The sequence below is a fragment of the Neolamprologus multifasciatus genome, chromosome 11 (assembly GCF_963576455.1).
Source record: "Neolamprologus multifasciatus chromosome 11, fNeoMul1.2, whole genome shotgun sequence".
Classification (NCBI taxonomy): Eukaryota; Metazoa; Chordata; class Actinopteri; order Cichliformes; family Cichlidae; genus Neolamprologus; species Neolamprologus multifasciatus.
The window spans coordinates 15358128-15377324 of NC_140449.1; the positions used below are offsets into that span (position 1 = coordinate 15358128).

General features: G+C 43.5%; 2 protein-coding genes across 2 annotated transcripts; both read right to left on the bottom strand.

Moving 5' to 3' along the window:
* Nucleotides 1-2033: 2033 nt before the first annotated feature.
* Nucleotides 2034-7899, bottom strand: prdm13 (PR domain containing 13). The gene is made up of 4 exons (XM_085178481.1): nucleotides 7586-7899; nucleotides 6016-6147; nucleotides 5778-5898; nucleotides 2034-3888 (listed from the first exon to the last, which is right to left on the bottom strand). Exons 1-4 carry the CDS (start codon nucleotides 7751-7753, stop codon nucleotides 2399-2401), a joined length of 1911 nt encoding a protein of 636 aa, XP_085034607.1. The 5' UTR covers nucleotides 7754-7899; the 3' UTR covers nucleotides 2034-2398.
* Nucleotides 7900-13426: 5527 nt separating this feature from the next.
* LOC146508002 (glial fibrillary acidic protein) lies at nucleotides 13427-17847 on the bottom strand. Its single transcript, XM_085175990.1, has 11 exons — nucleotides 17313-17847; nucleotides 17008-17167; nucleotides 16714-16863; nucleotides 16194-16313; nucleotides 15997-16092; nucleotides 15766-15900; nucleotides 15569-15679; nucleotides 15376-15486; nucleotides 15106-15230; nucleotides 14177-15025; nucleotides 13427-13998 (listed from the first exon to the last, which is right to left on the bottom strand). Exons 1-11 carry the CDS (start codon nucleotides 17537-17539, stop codon nucleotides 13905-13907), a joined length of 2178 nt encoding a protein of 725 aa, XP_085032116.1. The 5' UTR covers nucleotides 17540-17847; the 3' UTR covers nucleotides 13427-13904.
* Between the last annotated feature and the right edge of the window lie 1350 nt (nucleotides 17848-19197).

Below are 19197 nucleotides of genomic sequence, written 5' to 3' on the forward strand. Positions count from 1 at the left end.
TGTGTGGTTGTCGCTCTGTGTTATGCCTGTGACGGATTGGCAACTTGTTCAGGGTGTACCCGCGATGTGATCTGGAACGGGTTTCAACCCCACTGCAACCTTCCGGGCCATGCTTTAATTTCAAAATGATGCACTCCAATCAACAGTGCTCATTTAAAATTAGCAGGAGGAAGTTGTCCAATTAACACGTAGCTCGTGACGCATTTTTAAATGCCGTGATTTATAAAAGAAAGCCACAACAAACGGATTTTATGTATTACTGAATTTCTGATTGTGATTGCTGTTATACTGGACACTGTCGCTCCTTAACCGAGGGGGACTGTGTGCAGAACAAAGCGGTGTAGCAATGTCCGCCCTGCTAGCAGGAAAAAAACAAACAACAAAAAAAGCTTGCCTCAGTCCAGAGCATCCACACGGGATGAAACCTTCACCCACTCTATGATTTCATGCAGTCGTGGGCCGGAGTGGACCTTTGGCTTTCGTTTAATTTCGCGAAAAAAAAATCCTCCAATTTATTCAATTTTGGATTTTTTTTTATGTTTAATTAATTTTACTCGATTATATTTTCACTTAAATATTGTACGGTTATAAACCATTTCATTAGACGACAGCTATTTTAGAAAATTTCTTTATTGTGGCGCATATACAGAAACAAAATGCCTTCTTTAATGCAGCAAAGAGAATAAAATGCTGCTGACGCATGAATGCAACCGCTTTAACGATCTGCTAATACAATATGTAAAAGTGTGACAAATACAGGGGTCCGCTTTTTTGCTATTTTAATTGTAAATATTTCTAACATACCTCAGCTTACAAAGACGTGGGCCTACTGTCTTCCACCACGAAGGAGACGTCTTTAAACAAGTCCTTTTTGGGAAGCCTGGTTTACCCAGTTGAAGTTGAGTTTCTCTTCCGTTAGCTACTTGTTTTTTGTTTTTTGTTTTAATTTATGTATATTTTAAAAAGAAATCCTGCTTAATTGTCACAAATATTCTGCTTGTTTTAAGGGCAATATAGGGGCGACTCACTGCGCAGCTGTAGCGGAATTTACGCACACTTTGAGCGCCTCCAAAATCTGAGTAAATAAAATAAAATAGATTAATAAATAAAAATGTATTTATTAGCGTGTATTAGATGAAGTTTTATGTTTGAAGTAGCAGAGGATTATAACACACACACACAGCTTGTTTAAGAAAAAAGATTAAATTAAATTTATTTAAAAAGCAACCGACTCAATGACAGGAGTAAAACATTGTCCGTCGTGGACAAGATCACTTTGAAACGAACGTATACATCACTTCTCCACTGAAATTTGAAATATCATACTTTACAACTTCTTTACATAGGCTATATAACTGCACTCAATACATACTCTTTGTCTAGACGTGATTCCTTAAATAAACTGGATGCTATCGGGTGCCTCAGCGAGAAGCGCGCGCCTCGGCAAGAAAGTGCAAGTTTAAGAACAGTGCGCGAGGCGCGCCGGTGTGTGTGAGTGAGTGAGTGAGTGGGAAGGAGGAGGAGGGTGCGGGTGAGGCTATAGATACAATATTCAAATCAATAATCAGCAGCTAATTAAGCAGCCGTGTCGTGGAGATGAAATGCCCATTGCTGTTTTTTTGTTTGCTTGTTTGTTAAAGTGCAACTGACAGTCCGAGGGAGGGAAAATACAACAATGATCATGTGTCTACATCGCGTGTTAGTGAATGTAACGCTAACCCCTCCTCTGGTGGGCCTTTAGTTAAGAACCACTTCCAAACATGAAATTAATTGGCGAGGAGGGGGATGTGGGGGATTTTACAAGAGATAGTTTTACACTGCAAACCAAATCAAGGAGACGTGTTTTAGTGTCATATTCAGTCTTGTGAGCTTTTGTTTTTCTTGTGTGACTGAGGTTTGCTTGTTTTGCGCTGCTGCCTTCACGGTTTTGCTGAAATGTGAATATTTTTATTTATTTGTTTTTTGATCTGGCAGATGTGTTTTCGTCGGCATCAAAAGGAATGTGGAAAAGGGCGAGGAAGCTTCCTCGTTTGTTTTTCACTTTTGTTGTGGTTTGGTTTGCATGGCAAAAACGCAACGATCATCTTTTTCTTTTTTCTTTATTTGTTTTTTGTCTTTTTTAAAGGGTTTTTGGGGGTCCGAAGCAGCCGTGAAACGTGAGAAAACTGAATACTAAGCCTAGCTCCACACTTATTACTGAGATTAACAGCTAGGCTGTGGATTATGAGGTTTATTTCGAGGCCAGAAACATGTTTTCTTCATGTTTGTAGTTCGCGAGCCTTCCAGGCATCTAAAATAAAAAAAAAATGCAAGACTTCATACAAGACTAAATGACACGTGTTGCTGTGTACAATATTTAAAGACAATGCCAGTCTTTATGTGGCCGTGAAAAAACATCTCAGTCGTTGTTTTTGCTCGACTCCTGGTCGCTCTGGTCATCGGTGAAGCACACGTCCACGTCGCTGTCATTGTCGCTCTTTTGCTCGGCTTCCTCGAACAGACCGCCCGGTTTGTCCTCCAGTTTCTTGACGGTCTGTCCGGGATGTCTGGACTTGACGTGCCTCTCCAGGTCCCGCCTCCGCACCAGCACCTTTCCGCAGAAGTCACACCTGTAGGGTGTGTTTCCCTCCGCGTGGAGTCGGATGTGTTTGTTCAGGTTGCTGGGATCTCCGAAGGGCCTGAAGCACACCTTGCACTTGAGCGGCTTGTAGCCTGTGTGAGTCCTCATGTGGATTTTCAGGCCGTATTTCCTGGAGTACAGCTTGCCGCAGTAAAGACACAGATGTCCCTTTTTAGGCTTGCCAGAAGTGGTGTTGCTCGTGCTTCCGGCGGGGATGGAATCCAGCCGTGTCCGGTTCTTCTCTGCTGCGATCTCTGACAGCTGTTGTGTGTGCATGGCGATCTCCCGGTCAATGTTCGTGATCGACCCCAGGTCGTGGCTCAGCGAGGGTGCACCAAAGTATGACACGGATTCTGGGTACTTGAGGAGGTTGCTGAAGTGGAATTTCAGCGGATAGTAGGGGGAGCTGTATAAAAGCTCCCCGTTATAGACAGTGAAGGGCATCAGGGGGATGTTACAGTCTCCACCGTAAGTCTTGACACCGTCGAAGTGAGGGAGGGAGAGTCGTTCAAAATGGAGACCAGGGGGCATTTGTGGGTAACGGGACGGGGACAGGCCGGAGTGGAAACGACTTTCTACGTGCTTGAAAGCTGAGGTCTCCTCCATGTGAGGCAGCAGCGGGAAACCTCGGATTGCGTTTGTGCACGGCACCATCGGAGATGTGGAGTCCATAATTGCAGGTGGGCACTTGGGAGGGTGGTTCCCCCCTGCGTTTAGACCCTCGCCCACGTTGCGGATTGGTTTCATGTTCCCAATAAGTTTGCTGAATCCCATACCGCTCAGCTTTCCGTTGGCCTCCTCTCTGGAGCCCTCCGTTCCCGGGACTTTTGAGACACCAGTTGGCTTAAAGGCTGAGCGCACACCAGGATGGAAGCCCATGCTGCTTAGCATTGAAGTGGTGGCGCCCAGGCCGAGGAGATGCCCCTGGTTTCTGCCTGAAGTGACGCTCATGTCAAGGGCCCTGTCCTGCTCCTCGGAGCTGCTTTTCTTTGACAGTCCCGTTTTGTTCAAAAACGGGGACGAGGACACCGCCCGCCGACCCGAGTCTGTGATGGAGGAGTTACTGTGAGCGCTCCTCGGTGAGGCGGAGTTGTTGGGAATGTCTCCAGATTTTGGTGACCTGCTGAAGATCTCTGTGCCCCTGGCCTGTTCGCTGCTCACAAACCCTCGCCCGTTGCTCAGTGCGCAGTGGAAGTGAACGTGAGCCTTGAGTGTGTTCGGGTATTTGAATATCCTCCAACAGTACCAGCAGATATAACGCTCCTCACCTACAGAAACAACACATACAACAACAACAGAGACATTAATGTGGAGCGTTAGATCCCGTGCGTAAAATGGCAATAACAGCCACTGTAACTTGTAAAAAAAAAAGAAAACTGTACATGTAACCACACACACACACACACACAAAAGTCAAACAAACATAAGCTTGGGCTGAAAGGATTGAAAAATCAGAAAATACACGTTTCCCATTCCCAACTACATTATCGCATAAAAAAACCTATAACATTAAAACCTATTTAAATATCCCATTTACTCTGACAGATTTTTATCAGTCACTGCTACACAGCACCTGAAATTAAAATTCAAGCCTAATGGATATGATCCGGTTTCTAAGATCTGGTGCCAAATGGTAATAGACACATAATGACCCCCAGTCCAGCACTCTGAGGTTAGGCCTAATATAGATGTAATGATTTTGTAATCCTCATACGGGCCATTGTTTATGATCACCATCAAAAGGGCAAACGCCCAGCCCAATCTGGCGCTCAGAAAACGACGCATTGAATGCGGGACTTTTCCTCTCTGTGCTCTTTCCCGTGGAAGTGACAGCAGCTGTTGCTTGAAATCGCAAGTCCCCGGAAACAATGGCGGCGGCCCATCTGTTGACGCCTCATAATGGAGGAGAGCGTATGTCCAGGAGCGCACACGGTGTGTTGGGCCGGAGAATCAGGGCAATATACACCCCACATAAAAGTTAGCATTCATTAGCCCACAATACCTTAACGCACCCACCTAATTTACCGTGAAGCACTTGTTTTTGAATTTATTTGCTTTTGAATACATGAATATTAATGGCGCGATGACATTTGTTAACCTCCAGTCTCGCGACTGAATCACCAGCCTCTTCTTTCTCCATGGTCGCCGAGGCGCATCAGTTTCTGCTTTTAATTGCTTTTTTATTCTGTGTTTCAAGAACCGCAACTACTTTGTGGCAGAGTAAGAGCTTTAAAAAACATCTCGAATCAAGTTTGATATCATTTAAAGCTTCGCCGCTGTGCTTTTAGGAAGTATTCAAGAGGCCCTTCCAGCTCGAAATTAAATGTGCAAGATAAAATAATAGCCTGTTGATGGAATTTCCAATGAAGTATCGGTGGATAATCTTTTTTAAACCGATTAAATTCTTCTGAGCTTTTTTTTTTTTTTTAACCAAGATTAAGTGTTTCATCCCCGACGCGCAAACGCCTACTTTGCACCAATTTGGCCCGCACAAATTGATTAAAAATTCGAAGACGGGCTGATGAAAAATCTTAACCCATCGAGAAATTATCTTTCACAAAACTGAAATCCTCTTGTGTTCTGTATTTTAATCTTAGCAAATCGAATAATTTCCTCCTAGCATTTTACTCCAAAAAATGATTTGCGTTGACGACCTGTTATCCACTGTATCGTCTTCATCCGCCCACAAGAACTAGTTTTTAATAATTAAACACCACCCAAAATACAGCTAAAAGTGCAGTTTTCTCTCCCTTCATGAATCTTTTTATTCCAGTATACTATTCTTTACTTGATTTCTTAACCACGATATTTTATTTAACGCGCGAAATGAAGAATACATTGCAAATGAATAAATAATCCGCCTGCAGGGAGGAAAAAAACATCCAATTGATTTCCATCTCTGAGCGATAAAGCAGTCACATTATGGGGTATTGGCAGTCATTTAAAACCCTCAACATGTCGATGTGTCAGATCTGTAAATCGGAGGCCATGGCCACAGAAGGTAGTGTTCACGTGAAAACGACACACGCGTCCTTAGAAGGAAAAAAACGTCACTGATTTTTTATGATATTGTTATTATTATTGTTGTTGTCTTCGTTGGATTGAAAATCGTTCAACTGTCCACATTATCAGCACCACTCTCTGCAGACTCGTTTACCTTTCTCGTCGTGCGTGGGAGTGGCCGTGATGGGGATGTCGTACCACTGGGCCAGAGCGTTGGAGTACCACACACTAAGCTCCTCTCCTGCGGGGATTTCTCTCAGCACGCGGTAGAAAATCTCAAGTAAAAACAAAAGCAGTGTTAACTTAAGAGTCCATATAGAGGGGCAAGGAATTTGCTCATGAGAAACTTCACGAGGCCGTTAACTGTGATGTCACGGGCTTAAAATATTCACCTGTCCGCCAGGCAGGTCCGACAAAGCCTCCAGGTTCTGCTCTTGGCTGTTCCTGGCGGCGCGGATTAATCCGATCCAGTCCGGGACTGGACATCCTGACTCATCTACGAACTCCCCCCTTACCAAGCGGATCTGAGCCAGGGGAAAAAAGAGAAACACGATGAAGACAAACGTGAGCAGTGAGGGCCATTTTTAACCATCAGAAAAAGGAACATTTTCAAAAGAAAGTTCGCTGCCTTCATTTAAAAAAAAAATGCAGTTTTGCTATTTTCATCTTTTTTTTTTTCACATTACAAAAAACGAAATTGCCACAAACGACTGTCTTCCAAGTCGAGCTACCTGAAGGGTTCAGCGGCCACTAATAATATTCCTTAAAACGTGCTTAATGCGTCTTTTTCCGCTCTGCTGATAATTCATTAAAGAGGATGACACAGGGGCCTAATTGAGTTGATATGGGAAACGAATTTGAGGAGTGTCAGAGCGTTTCTAAACTGTTCAAGGACATTAAAGATCGAAGCGTGACATTTGACACAGAGATTGCACCTGATGATCGCCGGCAGCCCGGGGCCACGCATTTAGACACATCAATCACCCCCGATGACAGCTTCAACAATAACACGGCGCAGTTAAAGATGCTCACAGAGCCGCAAACTCTTCACTACTGCGCGTGTAAAAAGAAAGGATGCAGATATATTGGCTTCGGCCCCCCCCCCCCCCCCCCCCCCCCCCCCCCCCCCCATACTTCCAGTCCGAAGGACTTAAAAAGTGCAAAAATGCTGGTCTTTGAATAGGCATCATTTAACCACCAAACTTCTCTTAATTTAAATAATTAATTGCTGATAACGTGGGACTAATTCATGTTTCACTGTTTCAATCTAGTTATTTATTTGTTTTTTTATTTATTTTATTTTCCTTTATTTTTGCTTATTTATTTTAGGATGTTGTCTCAGTGGCATCTTTCTGTGGCCGGATTAGATTAAAATTAAACGGCTCATCGGAATAACAGGCCCGCCAGGCAGAGAAATGTGAGGCGGCTGAGGGGTTGAAATCCCACACAGCAGACCCGGGTCGCCCATTAGGCCGGTTAAGTAGAAGCACAGACTGACAAGTCAGCCGCTAATGGAACTCAATTATTTCCAACTTGACAGGCCAAACCAATTAAAAGCCTAACTCAAGGCCCGATGGAGTTTGACAGAGCAAGTTTAAAAATATATACATCTAATTTCTAGTGTTGCTGGAGCTACTTATGGTTAAAAACATCAGATAATATACATAATTCTAATCACGCGTAAAATATACTATATAAATATAGTAAAATGTATATTATATCAGCGAAAAAAATAAAGCAGTTCCGATACAAACTTGGAATAACGAAAATGATTTTGAATAAAGGCAAGCTTACAAAAATAAATCAATCTTTATATCTGCCAAAAGTTTCAAAATAAAACTGTTATTAATAAAAAAAATATATATATAAATTTATATATATATATAAAAACAAGTAAAAACAATAACTTTCCAAAAAGAGAAAATTATTCCCCGTTTCTTTTTTTTAATGCTCTAAACTTACCTTTTTCTTGGGCCCTACTTCCTTGCGGTCCGACACGTACTTCCCGAGTTTGAAGATGCCCGGTACCGGTCCAATCCGGAGCCCGGCCGGGATGCTGCAGTCCGCAAACACACTGACGGTGGTGGACGCCCGGGTGGCTTGCATGGCGTGGGGTGAGATCAGAACCATGAAGACTGATGGAGACGGAAGTATGGAGAGCGCGCAGGGAAGGGGGATGAAGCGAGAGGAGGAGATGATGAGGACAGGCCGATGTCCGCCCTCAAAGTGACGCGGTGGCGTTATGCTCTCCGGCTTTTCTAGTGATGGAGCAGAGTAAGTTTACCCCCCACCCTACCCCCAGCCACGCACCCACCCACCCACTCCTGTATCTGGGGATGCAAGTGTGTGAGGGTGTTTCAGATTGGGGGGATTGTAGCAAAGAGGTGATGCTGTGCTGTAAGGTAGGAGGGAGAGAAGGAGGAGGTGGGGGGTGGGAGCGGTCCTGAGTTTGTAGCAGCAGCGGTGACTGTGTGGAAGTGAGTGAGTGTGAGAGAGTTGGGCTCACCCAGCAGCTGTGTGGAGAGAGAAAACGGGCCGGCCTGGTCACATGGAGACTTTCCCTCACCCCGCTGTATAATGAATTGCTCCAAAACGGTCAAGAGACACAAAGGGCCAGGCGACCTTCCCATCCCCGAAATCCAATTTGTCAAGGCCAGAGAAAAGAGGGTGCAGAATCAAAGGTCCAGAGCGGCCATTAATCCTCAGCATGTGGCTTTGTCCTCCAGACAGTTCCGATATTTTAACTGACAAATCCACTGTATAATTTCTCCATAAATCCTCACCCTTTTCCATTCTTCTCTTTCAAGGCAGGTTTTTGGAAATCAGTGGCTACTTTAAATCTACTTGGCTGGCATTCTTTAGGCTTTGCATACTTCAAAGGGCTTTATTCTGCCTCCGCCTTTGTGTCCTTAGATTAACAAAAGGCGCAGGAAAGTTTAGAGGACTTGTTAACTTCTATTGACTCTCGGCGTGTGCCGGGTTGAGATCAGGCAGGTACTGAAAAGAGAGAACCACCAGCAGGAGGAGAGAGAAAGAAACAACCATCATCATCATCTTCACGACGCTCACACTTTGTTTGTTTGTGGTTCTCTTGGCTCAAAATACAACAAATGATTTTTTTCCCTTTTTGGTTGCTCAGGGACACGAAGATAATAGAATTATTGCAGAATTTATTTATTTATACCTTCATAAAAATAACATGTGTGTGTGTAAACACGGTATGTAATATGTAAACACGGAGCATCGTTTGTACAAAAGGCTGTTTGTTTTAACGAAGAAATATATTCTCAAAAAATATATTGTCATTGTTGTTAATATTTTTATTATTATGACAAAAAGAAAAAAATATGCTCACTCTGTCTCTCTTATTAAAAAGGCTAGAAATAGAAACGCTAGATTCAAGGTGATTCTGCTGGCTGCTTCCTGTGGCTGGGCTGACATAGTAATTGAACCTGTTGGTTGATTGAATGATTAATTGATTGATTAAAATAAATAAATAAATAAATAAATAACCATGGCAACATCGCTGCCCTATGAAAACCATATGTATCTCCAAAACTTTGCATGAGCTCACACAGGCAGGTCTGGCTACAGTGTACTTTTTTTTGCGATGTTAAGTCATTTGAGAATGGATGTTAATATATTTTAATTATTCTTTCCATATTCTTTCCAAAACTGTTATTTCTAACAACATTTTTCTTGCATCTGTAGCTCTTACGTGATGCCCACCAAAACCCACTTGTTTGGCGAACACAGTGTCTGGGTACTGGCGGACTTAGAATCACATTCACAATGAGGCTCCGCGCAGCAGGTTGTTTAAAGATACGGATGCTTTTTGATGCTATCTATGAGTCTGAACTGAAAAAACAACAACTGGGTGAACAGTTCAGACCATGAACAAGTTGACCTCTGACCTGTCCACTGTGCACGTCTCCCCGTGTCTCTCTTTTACACGCACACACACACGCACAATTAATGTAAAACATGTACATGTAGGTACTAAAACTATCTTGGAAGGGGATTATTACTATTAGAGTGAGGAAAGACTGTGAGTATGCGACATTAGAACCAAAAAGATGGTGATAAATAAAGAGACACCCTCCCAAAATAAATAAATAAATAAATAAATAAATAAATAAATAAATAAATAAATAATAATAATAATAATAATAATTTAAAAAATAAAATGAAATAAAAGCACTTCATTAGTGCATTTCCGTCAGTTATCTCTCCACAAAATGAAAATAAACTATTTCACACAAAATGAAAATAAACTATTTCAGGTACTATTATCCCCCTTCGCCCCCTCTCCCTGCGCTCCTCCACAGTCCTGAACTACACGCGAACAATCTTGTCAATGTTTTTGCGCCCGGCTGTGCCGGGGAGTTATTTATTAACGCCTCGCCATTTGCGACTGGTTCCCATCCACCCCTGCTTTGCTTTAAAGGCTCGCACTTCTCCACAGTGAAATTAATTATTCTCTGAGGAGGAGGTGGGGTGAATGAAAGGAGGAAAGAAAAAGAAGAAAAAAACAGGGGAAGACTTTCCTTTCTGTTAGCGGAAAAAGTCGCCGGGGTGAATCCCCGCTCCGCTGTGCGCTCTGAAGCCCTGAAGAGTGGTCAAAAGGCTCGGTGTCAGAGTGACGGCAGTGTTGGAGGCAAATGGGATGGAAAATTAAATGAAATTAAATGGCTGGAGCGACCTTATTGTGCCTCCTCCTATTCTTTTTTTTTTCTATTTTTTTTTTTAAAGAAAAACATTAATTACATAGTTGGATGGTTATTCAGAAACTATTGCGGATTCTGCGAGTGCTCTTTCTTTTTAATGAACTCTTCTTCTCTTTAATAAACTTAAATAACGACCTGAGAAGAATTGGTGCTCGGAAGAGGTGGGAGTCGGGTTTTTTTCTTCTTTTTTATGGCCCTCTCTGCCTGCCTCTTGCCAGCCTTTTTTGGATTAAAACTGTCTAAACGGTGGGGCTCTCTCTGATTTAACTGGTTGGCCATTAATGACCCATGAATATAGAGGAACAACCTGTCTGCAAAGCAACGCGGTAAATACGGAGAGCAATGCCCCACCAGGGATCTCCATTCATGCGCCCTGACTATACTTCAGGGGTGCCAAGGGTTCACCACCACCTCTCCTGGACTGGTTTCAATGGCCTAGCCATTGAAGACCCCTCTGAGTGCAGAAGAAAACACATTTTTTATGTCGACCCATAAACTTTCTTTGGGTCTATTCAGGGGAGGGAGGGGGGAGAGAGCCCAATCATTGTCCCACTTAGCAATGTGGCCTATTTCTCACAGATTCCCACGTTTTAGAAATGACTTTGTTTTCCTCTAAATCCATTTATTTCTCCGCGTGTAAGCCAGCACATCTTGTGTAGCCCACCTCTTGCATTCAGTCGGTCACACTTAAATTTTGATTCAAGAAAAAAAAAAGGAGAAGACGAAAGAAAGAAAACTGAAATCCTCGCGCGTATGGCTCTCTGGCCCCTCCGAATCCCACCCAGCAAAACAATCATTATTATTCCTTTCAGATTCGTGCCTGCTCTCAGAGCAGACCGTCCATCTTCTCCGTGATTTTCTTTGCTTTTGCAGAAACACCCTCCCCTGCTCATCTATAAGGTGTTTCACACTCTGAGAAACCTGGGGAAAGATGCAAGCTGCACCGTGGGCAGACCAGCTGCCTTGATGCGGGTGGGACATTTGAGACGCGTTTGAATAGTAATTGTGCTTGTATGGGACTCCCACCAGATGACATGATTGGGATTTTAACCCAGACTAATATTCAAAATCGCATTAGAGAGGAGCCGAATAAATGGCATCCGATTCAGCGCCGTTCATGCGTGATTGCATTCAAAAAATCCCTACTCAAAAGTGGGCTGCAGCGTTTTGGTATTCAAAGTCTCAACAAAGTTTTTTTTTTTTTTTTTGGAAGGCCACTTTTCCCTGACTTCAACTCACTTTGTCTCGCGTGAGAAGACGCGGATAAAGGCGCGTGAAGTTCCGTGAATTGATATGTTTCGGTGTACCTTATAAATTCATACCTTTTCTCACTCGACCGCCTCAGAAAGAAAGTGTCACTCAGGCCGATTTTCTCTGCTGTCCGGCGCATTTAGCAGCAGATCTATTTGAGGAGTTCATTCCTAGGCAAATGTATGCAGGCAGGGTCGCCCGTGAATAGAGCAGCGTGTCAGCCGACCCTAATTGGGATTTAGCCACCCAAAGCATATGCGCCGAAGTGACAGAGAATCACCGGCTTCAAAGAAAGTCGCAACTTTTGCCCTTCTCGGTGAATCTGAGGAGCTCTTTCCCTCGCCCCGAGCAAAAACGCATTTTTCTCCCAGGATGAAGGTTAGTGACCCACTTCGGCGGGTTTGTCTCTGCAAGCTGGCAATGTGAGACAAACAAATATGAAGGCAAAGAGCACGCTTAAAGACATGATACCTTGACTCGCCTGCATGGCTGAATATGGTTAGACATTTTTAGCGAACTTCACGGTTATTATCTCAACAAGGAGGACAATATTTTCTAACATTTTCTGCGACAAGTTAAACGTTAAAAGAATTTTTTTTAAAAACAGCACTTAATACAGTCTTGTATCTTTTCCATTCTAAAAGGAAACTGCAACTAATAATAAACATAAGCAATAAAAATAATATCAATGATCAGGTACACTGTCTTTGAGGGTTTTTTTTTTTTTAAACTTTTATTTTAAAGGAGCTAATTTTGCCTGTTAGTTTTATATGCTGTGGAATTCAGAATATTTATTTATTTATTTATTTATCTATATTTAAATAAAAATGTACTCACTTTTCCCCCAGTGAGTTTTCTCAGTGTCAAGACGGAAGCACCATGGAGAGCTCCACACATTAAAAAAAAAAAGTGAGGCTATCGATAATAAATGCTTTCCTGTTTCATTCTCACATGAGCGTCATATTTTCGATGGACAGCTTCGGGTTCAAACTAATTTCTCCTGCGTGTTTGAGTGGGCTGAGCTCGTGAAAATGACGTGAGTTTAAAATGAAATCAGTGCATATTATTCAGATAAATCATTTGTGCAGGAAGAAATACGGGGTTACACACTAAAATACTTGACTAAGTCTAATTTACTCATTTTCTTCTCTGTTCTTTTTCCCCTTTTTCTTTGTTTTGCTTTGACTGTTTTTGCTATTTTAAAATGTATTTATTGATCTTTTAATTAACTCACTCATATTTATCCCACGTGTATCACTGTTGCCGGTTTTCCTTTTTAAGTTATTTACTCAGAAAAAATAATAATAATTGTTTATTGACATATATCCACTCTAAAGCTGCCAATGAAACATCAAAAAATCTTCCATCAAACAACTAAAAGTTCCATTGAAGCCTTATTACGTTGAACTGAGGAAGCCTTTCTGGGTTTCCATCCACCGAGAATTATTTGTTTTATTTATTTATTTGCTATCTTTCCTGAGATGTGCCAAATTATAACAATAATGGCACAGTTGTGTTACTGCTGCCGTGACAGCACCGGACCACCGGTTCTGCTCCAGTCTTTGTTGCGCTTTCTGTCTCAGGATTGGTGTGTTGCATGTCTTCACTCTCTGCCCCTGAGCAGGACACTGAGCGTGTTTGGCATCTGCTGGCCACATCCAATCTCTCCCGATCAGCAGCAGTGGGAAAAGGTGTGGAAATGGATGGAATGAGGACAGGAAACGGCTGTGTGCCGTCACTCTGCTGCAGGACCGCATTTGACTGACGGATTCCTCAGCCCTGCAGAAAGTGTCAGGGCAACCATCTCGACCCTCAGGTGACTCTGTCCCTCTCCCCCTCTCTTTCTCTGTTTTGCTGTTCCCTCATGACTTCCTTTTCCCTTTTTCACTCTGCATCATTTCAATCCAAAGCCAGGATTCTAAGGAGCATTTCTTTGTGCTAAGCAAAATATGAGGTTTAACCAGCATTGAATTATTGCTGAATGACGTTCTCTATCCTCATATAAACTCCTCAAAAGGACACGAAATAAAAGAGCAACAAGGTAATTCAATGCTGATAGCTTTATTTGCGGCATTTAGGGAAAAAAAGGGGTCGGGGGGTCACAAAAGTTTAGAGAATATGTTGAGTTGTCTAGTGAGGCATAGTTAAAGCCCCTGATTTGAAGCAAAAGGGTCAGTCATGGTCTTCTTGTCTGGGGCAAAAGGGCAAAGGTCAGTGTCCAGACATGGGGCTTGGTCAGTGCAAAGCTCAGAGGGGCGTGGAGGTTTAAGGGTGAGAGGAGGTCACTTGGGAATTCGTGTTGCTCACTCGTTGTCTGACTCATCGGCCGCTCCGGTGATGGTGTAGGTCTGTTCTTGGTGGTCCATTTCCAGCACATCATCCTCATTTTTGACTGTTCTGTAGAGAGACAGAGAGACACAGTGACTGAAACAAACATGTTAAACCACACTCGACTCTGTCACAGACCAGGTTAAGTCATTGTTTGTTAATGAAGGGTAGTGTTTGGTTGTACTTTCTGGGTGTGAGTGCTTGTCCTGTTTGAAAGAACTGCAAAAACACCTGATGGTACGTTTACCTAATGAGCACCGTCCTCCTCTCCGTCAGCTCCACAGCCTGCTCTGCATAGGCCTCGATGTTCTTATCATGTCCATCTGAGCCATATGTAGTCCCCGTGCCACTAATGCCACCCTTTCCTCCACCTGTCTTCCCCATGCCACTAGCAGCTGACAGAGCAGCATCGTCACTACCCACACCCCCACTTCCTCCACTGCCTCCAACTCCACCACCCATTCCACGGGCTATACTACCCTCTTCACTTATTCCTCCAGCAAGTCCACCACTCTTTCCTACAACTACACCACCATTTCCTCCACCAAACCCAGTGCTGGTTCCACCCATCCCACCTGAACCTCCAGTTTTACCACCTCCACCCATGCTGCTGTCACTCTTGCCTCCAGTACCAAATCCCAGGTTTCCCATACCTCCAGCACCAGAACCACTTGTTCCTCCAGTGCCCATTGGTCTGCTGCCATTGCCTTTGCCCACAACCCCACCATTAGCTTCAGTACCTACACCTACACCCCCAGCTCCTAATCCATGACTACCAGTAAAGTCTGCCCCAGCTGATGTACCAGCAGGACCTTTTTTACCACTGGTACCCTCAGCACCCATTCTTCCACTTATACCTGCAATTCCTGGACCTGTTCCCATGCCTCCTGCATCCATGCCCCCACCCATTCCTACTCTGCCCCCAATGTCTCTACCACCACCACGTCCTATCAGTCCACCACCCATTCCACCTGCCCCTCCCATGCCTCCTCCACTGATGCTCATCCCGGCACCAATGGCGCTCATGCTACAGCTAGTGAGAGATAAGGTTTGCATCATGCCAGAAAGCCGCAGGTCCTCGCCCTCGATCAATTTTCTGCAGAGGAAAAAAACAAAAAATTACCAAATTTATTAATATTCACTCAAAGACACAACCCTAAAATCATTTTCACTTACCTGTAAGTTGTGATCTCAATCTCCAGAGCCATCTTGATATTCAGAAGCTCCTGGTACTCACGCAGGTGCAGCGCAATTTTCTCCTTGGTGGATTTCAGCTCGAGCTGCAGGGCCTCAATCCGAGCCTATCAGGAAATCAGGGTTATAAAATGAACGTGTTGTTGTAGTGGCTTTGTGTTTGCATGTATGAATGTGAGAGCATGTGTGTATTTATGACTGACTCTGGTGGGATCAGGTGTGCACCCTGGGACAACATGAGCTGACATTTACCTGCAGTTCTTCCAGTTCTTTTCTGTACTTCTCTTGTGTCTCAAGGATCTGAGCTTCAAGAGCTTCATTTCTGGTCCGCATGGCATCCAAATCTCGTTCTTTACTTTGGATCTAGAGACAGTTTCAGCCCAATTATAGAAACTCAATATTAATAAACGGTTCTTACATATTAATTTTCACTTGTAATACTCACATCTTTTTTGGCACCGGCTATTTCTTCTCTAACGCTTCGAACTTTATCAACATGGCTCGACGTCTTCTTGGTTAGATCTTCAAATTTGTTTTTATACCACGAATCCATTTCCTAACAGTGGAGAATGATAGCGTTACAGAAGACTCAACTGTGTACTTTTCATCATCTGGAAGTGGTTTTGTGTGATATTTTTGTACCTGGAGATTTTTGGCTGCAATATCGTCATACTGGGTTTGAATTTGTTTCAAAGCAGCAGCCAAGTCGGGCAGAGTGAACGCACTCTGGGCTGAGACGTGAGCGGCGTAGATCTGTTTCATGAGTTCATCAATTTCCTAAACCAAAAAAAAAAGAGAGAGAGGCCTTTAGGAATCATTAAAAATAAAAGACAAACTTTGAATAGCTAATTCCTACGTAAAGATGTCACCCACCTGCTGATGGATTCGTTTGAGGAATTCAATTTCAACCTCTAACTGCTCCAGCTTCTTCTCCAAGGCAATGCGGGAGGAGGTCGCTTTGTCCACATCCTGAAAAATAAACAGAAGTGTTATCATGTATGTCTGCCCCTGAGAAATAATGTGTAGGCGACGTTCACACCCAGGACAGTGGCTAATTTAATGTCACTCACTGGACGGAAGGCCTCAATGTCTAACTCGGCTTTCTTCCTCAGCTCCACCGCCTCCTCATATTTGACTTTGATTGCCTTTAGTTGAGCAGCTGCAGACTCTTTGGCCGCCAAGGAAATGTCCTGAAAACCAAGAAAGCATAAGTAACACGCCTGTCTGCTAGATTTGAAGGTGAACACAAGGGTGTGCGCAAAATCTAGCTGAGCCTTTTGCATTTTATATTTCAGCTTCATTCTTGTGTGTGTGCCTGCCAGCGCATTATCAAGTCATCTCATCTGTGCATAAAACACATCTGACAACAGCTGTAGTCTATGACACCCAAACACGGTCAGGATCCCCCTCAAATTGCCTGCCAGAAATGAGCTTGTTACCAGGTAAAGAACTTTGAAAACACCAAGTTGACGTCTTGTATTGTTGTTTGGGTGGATCTTCTACAGATCGGTGAGGTGTAAACTTAATGCCCTCTTGAGTGTCTAAGCAAAGGAAGAGCAGAGGCAGGATCCGGGAGATTTCTCGTCTCACCCTCTGAACTCTCATTTGTTCAGCAATCTTCTTCAGCTCTTTCAGCTGTTCCTCATAGAGCAGGCGCAGACCCACAGGCTTCTCAAACCGGTTCTGGTAGGCCTCAATCTCAGTTTCCAGTAGCTTGTTCTGCTGCTCGAGCGATCGCACCTGTAAGGACACGAAAACTCAGTCTAAACCACACTCCACAAGATGAGAATTACTTCTGTGCAACATGTTTGAGTTCAGTGTGATATCTGCTTTTCGCTGCGCCTATCAAAATAAGTAAAATCGAGTTGAAAAAGGGGGTTTTACCTTGTCGATGTATACGGCCAGTCTGTCGTTGAGGACGATCATCTCCTGTCTTTCGCTTGTGCGGGTGCTGAGGAATTCCTGGTTTTCAGCTGCAGCCACATCCAGGTCTATGGGAGGCTCTCCACTCGGCCCAACGCACACCATGGCGCCTGCACTCACACTGAAATGACTGTTACAAGTTAACCTACAGCCACAGGCACCAAAATATGTTCCTTTAAGTGATTAAAATTATTCCTAAAGAGAGCCTGTAGAAGAAGAATTTATTTTCACGGCTTCGCCTGCAAAACAAAAATCAAATGGCTTACCCTGCTCCTACCATGCGAGACCTGCGTGCTGCAGACATGGTCCTTCGTCCCACTGAGTCCACACGCATGCTGCTGGCCCCGGCTCTAGAGGAGAAGCAGCCGGTGGAGGCACGACGGGCCTCTCTCCTGGTGGGGGATGGGCTCGACACCCTGATCTGGTAGGACGAGCTGCTGCTGTCCTCAAAGTGACGGCGGTAGGACGAGATCCTCTCTGGGCTGAAGCTCATGGCAGCGGTTTCTATGTGGCTTAGTGGAAATAGTCAGTGGTTTGCTGCACTTTACTGCTCCTGAACCTTCCTTTGTTGCACTCTCTGGTTGTCAGCACAGTCTGAGGTTTTATACTCCCCATTGACAGTCATGCTCCTGCTCTGTTCAAAACAGCCCAGGTCATGAGCCGAGGCATGCGGAATCTTGAACCTCCGTACTAAAGCAGGCTTGACCTGCCTCTCAGATATGTATCAGCAGCTTGTGAGAAGCAGAAATGGGCTGGGATCATGGCTGTGGGCACAAGTCTCTCAGACTCCTTATTTTATACAAATCATAATGGGTTTTTGCCTGGGTTACAACACATCCACCACCTTAATGTCCGGCATCAGAGGACAAGCAGGGAGACGGGCAGGCAGGCAATGAGGCAGGGTCCAGTAAGTCATTGCAGCCAGTAGGTGCATCTCTGATGTGATGTGCTCTGATGGGACGAGGGACTTTAATTGAATGCTGAGCAGAAGCTAGAGGGTGACCTGATGAGGCTGTGGCTGCAGAGGAACAATAGAGCGCTGGCAAGATTTTGACGTAAATTAGTACTTATTAGTCTGCTCTCTTTTCAACATATTAAACCTGGAGTATGCAGAAAAAAGAAAATGGAATTAACTGCTTCAGCGGGAAAATGAGGAAGCGGAAGAAAAGGAGGGGGGAGATTACAGTCTGGAGTTTACGGATGACATGACACAGTGATAAAAGGGCATAAATGCCAGTCAGCCCTGCTCATGGTTTACACTGACACCTACAGAATCACATGGGCAGGGGTTGGACGATATTACAATGAGCTCAATTATAAAAAAGAAGGTACCACAGCTACATGGTAAACCACAAAAAAACTCAAAATATGCATAAAGCCGATTGGTTGGTTGTTGGTTTAGTCCGCTTAGAACATTAAAATCCAACTTATGAGATGATTTATTCACAGTTCCATGTGAAAACTTGCCGTGATGGATTAAGTGAGCATCTATTCTCTCCTACTGACCTCACATCTTGCAGCCGCATGGGACTTTTGGGAAGAGCTGGAATATTTCAGTCATGTGAATAGTCATCTCTCTACTAAGCTGCTTGTTTCATGTTCCACCAACCGTTGTTCACTATGATGATGCTTTCTGTTACAGTATTTATAAAACCTCACTTCATTTACTAAGACCACAAACTCTTATACATTATTGTGTGGTATTATAACTTTTTTTTTTGCCTGATACTCATTTAAATATTTAATTATTACTTATTAAAATGGATGATAATATTGAACTAAAAATGCTTTGTTATTATCATTATTATTATTGGTGTTAAATGACAAATAGCTCTACCAGATAATTATATTATATTTAGAGGGTGGTGGCATTTGCTATGAAAGACACCCTTGTGGCAGCAGAGAACGTTCAGCAAACTGATTGAATAAATGTATTATTTAATAATAAATTTAGTCAATAAATAAAGTTAAGACTACCTTAAGATACTCCTTTACTAGATGGAGTATCTCGAGGTAGTGGTTTTCTGTATGACATTATCAGTCCCTCAAATGTCAAACAGACGGCCTTACATTTGACTCTACAGTACTTTGGTATACAGAGTTCATTGTCCACTGAGTGACTGTAAGGTACCCAGGTCCTGTATCCGCAAA

Excerpts from the sequence above, each read along its gene's own strand:
- prdm13 (XM_085178481.1), bottom strand. The coding sequence starts at position 7,753 with ATGGTTCTGATCTCACCCCACGCCATGCAAGCCACCCGGGCGTCCACC. Across the intron at positions 5,899-6,015 it reads CGGACCTGCCTGGCGGACAG|ATTTTCTACCGCGTGCTGAG; the intron begins GTGAATATTTTA and ends TTTTTACTTGAG. Across the intron at positions 3,889-5,777 it reads TCCCACGCACGACGAGAAAG|GTGAGGAGCGTTATATCTGC; the intron begins GTAAACGAGTCT and ends TTGTTTCTGTAG.
- LOC146508002 (XM_085175990.1), bottom strand. The coding sequence starts at position 17,539 with ATGAGCTTCAGCCCAGAGAGGATCTCGTCCTACCGCCGTCACTTTGAG. Across the intron at positions 15,231-15,375 it reads AAGAACTGGAAGAACTGCAG|GCTCGGATTGAGGCCCTGCA; the intron begins GTAAATGTCAGC and ends ATTTCCTGATAG. Across the intron at positions 15,026-15,105 it reads ATTGAGATCACAACTTACAG|AAAATTGATCGAGGGCGAGG; the intron begins GTAAGTGAAAAT and ends TTTCCTCTGCAG.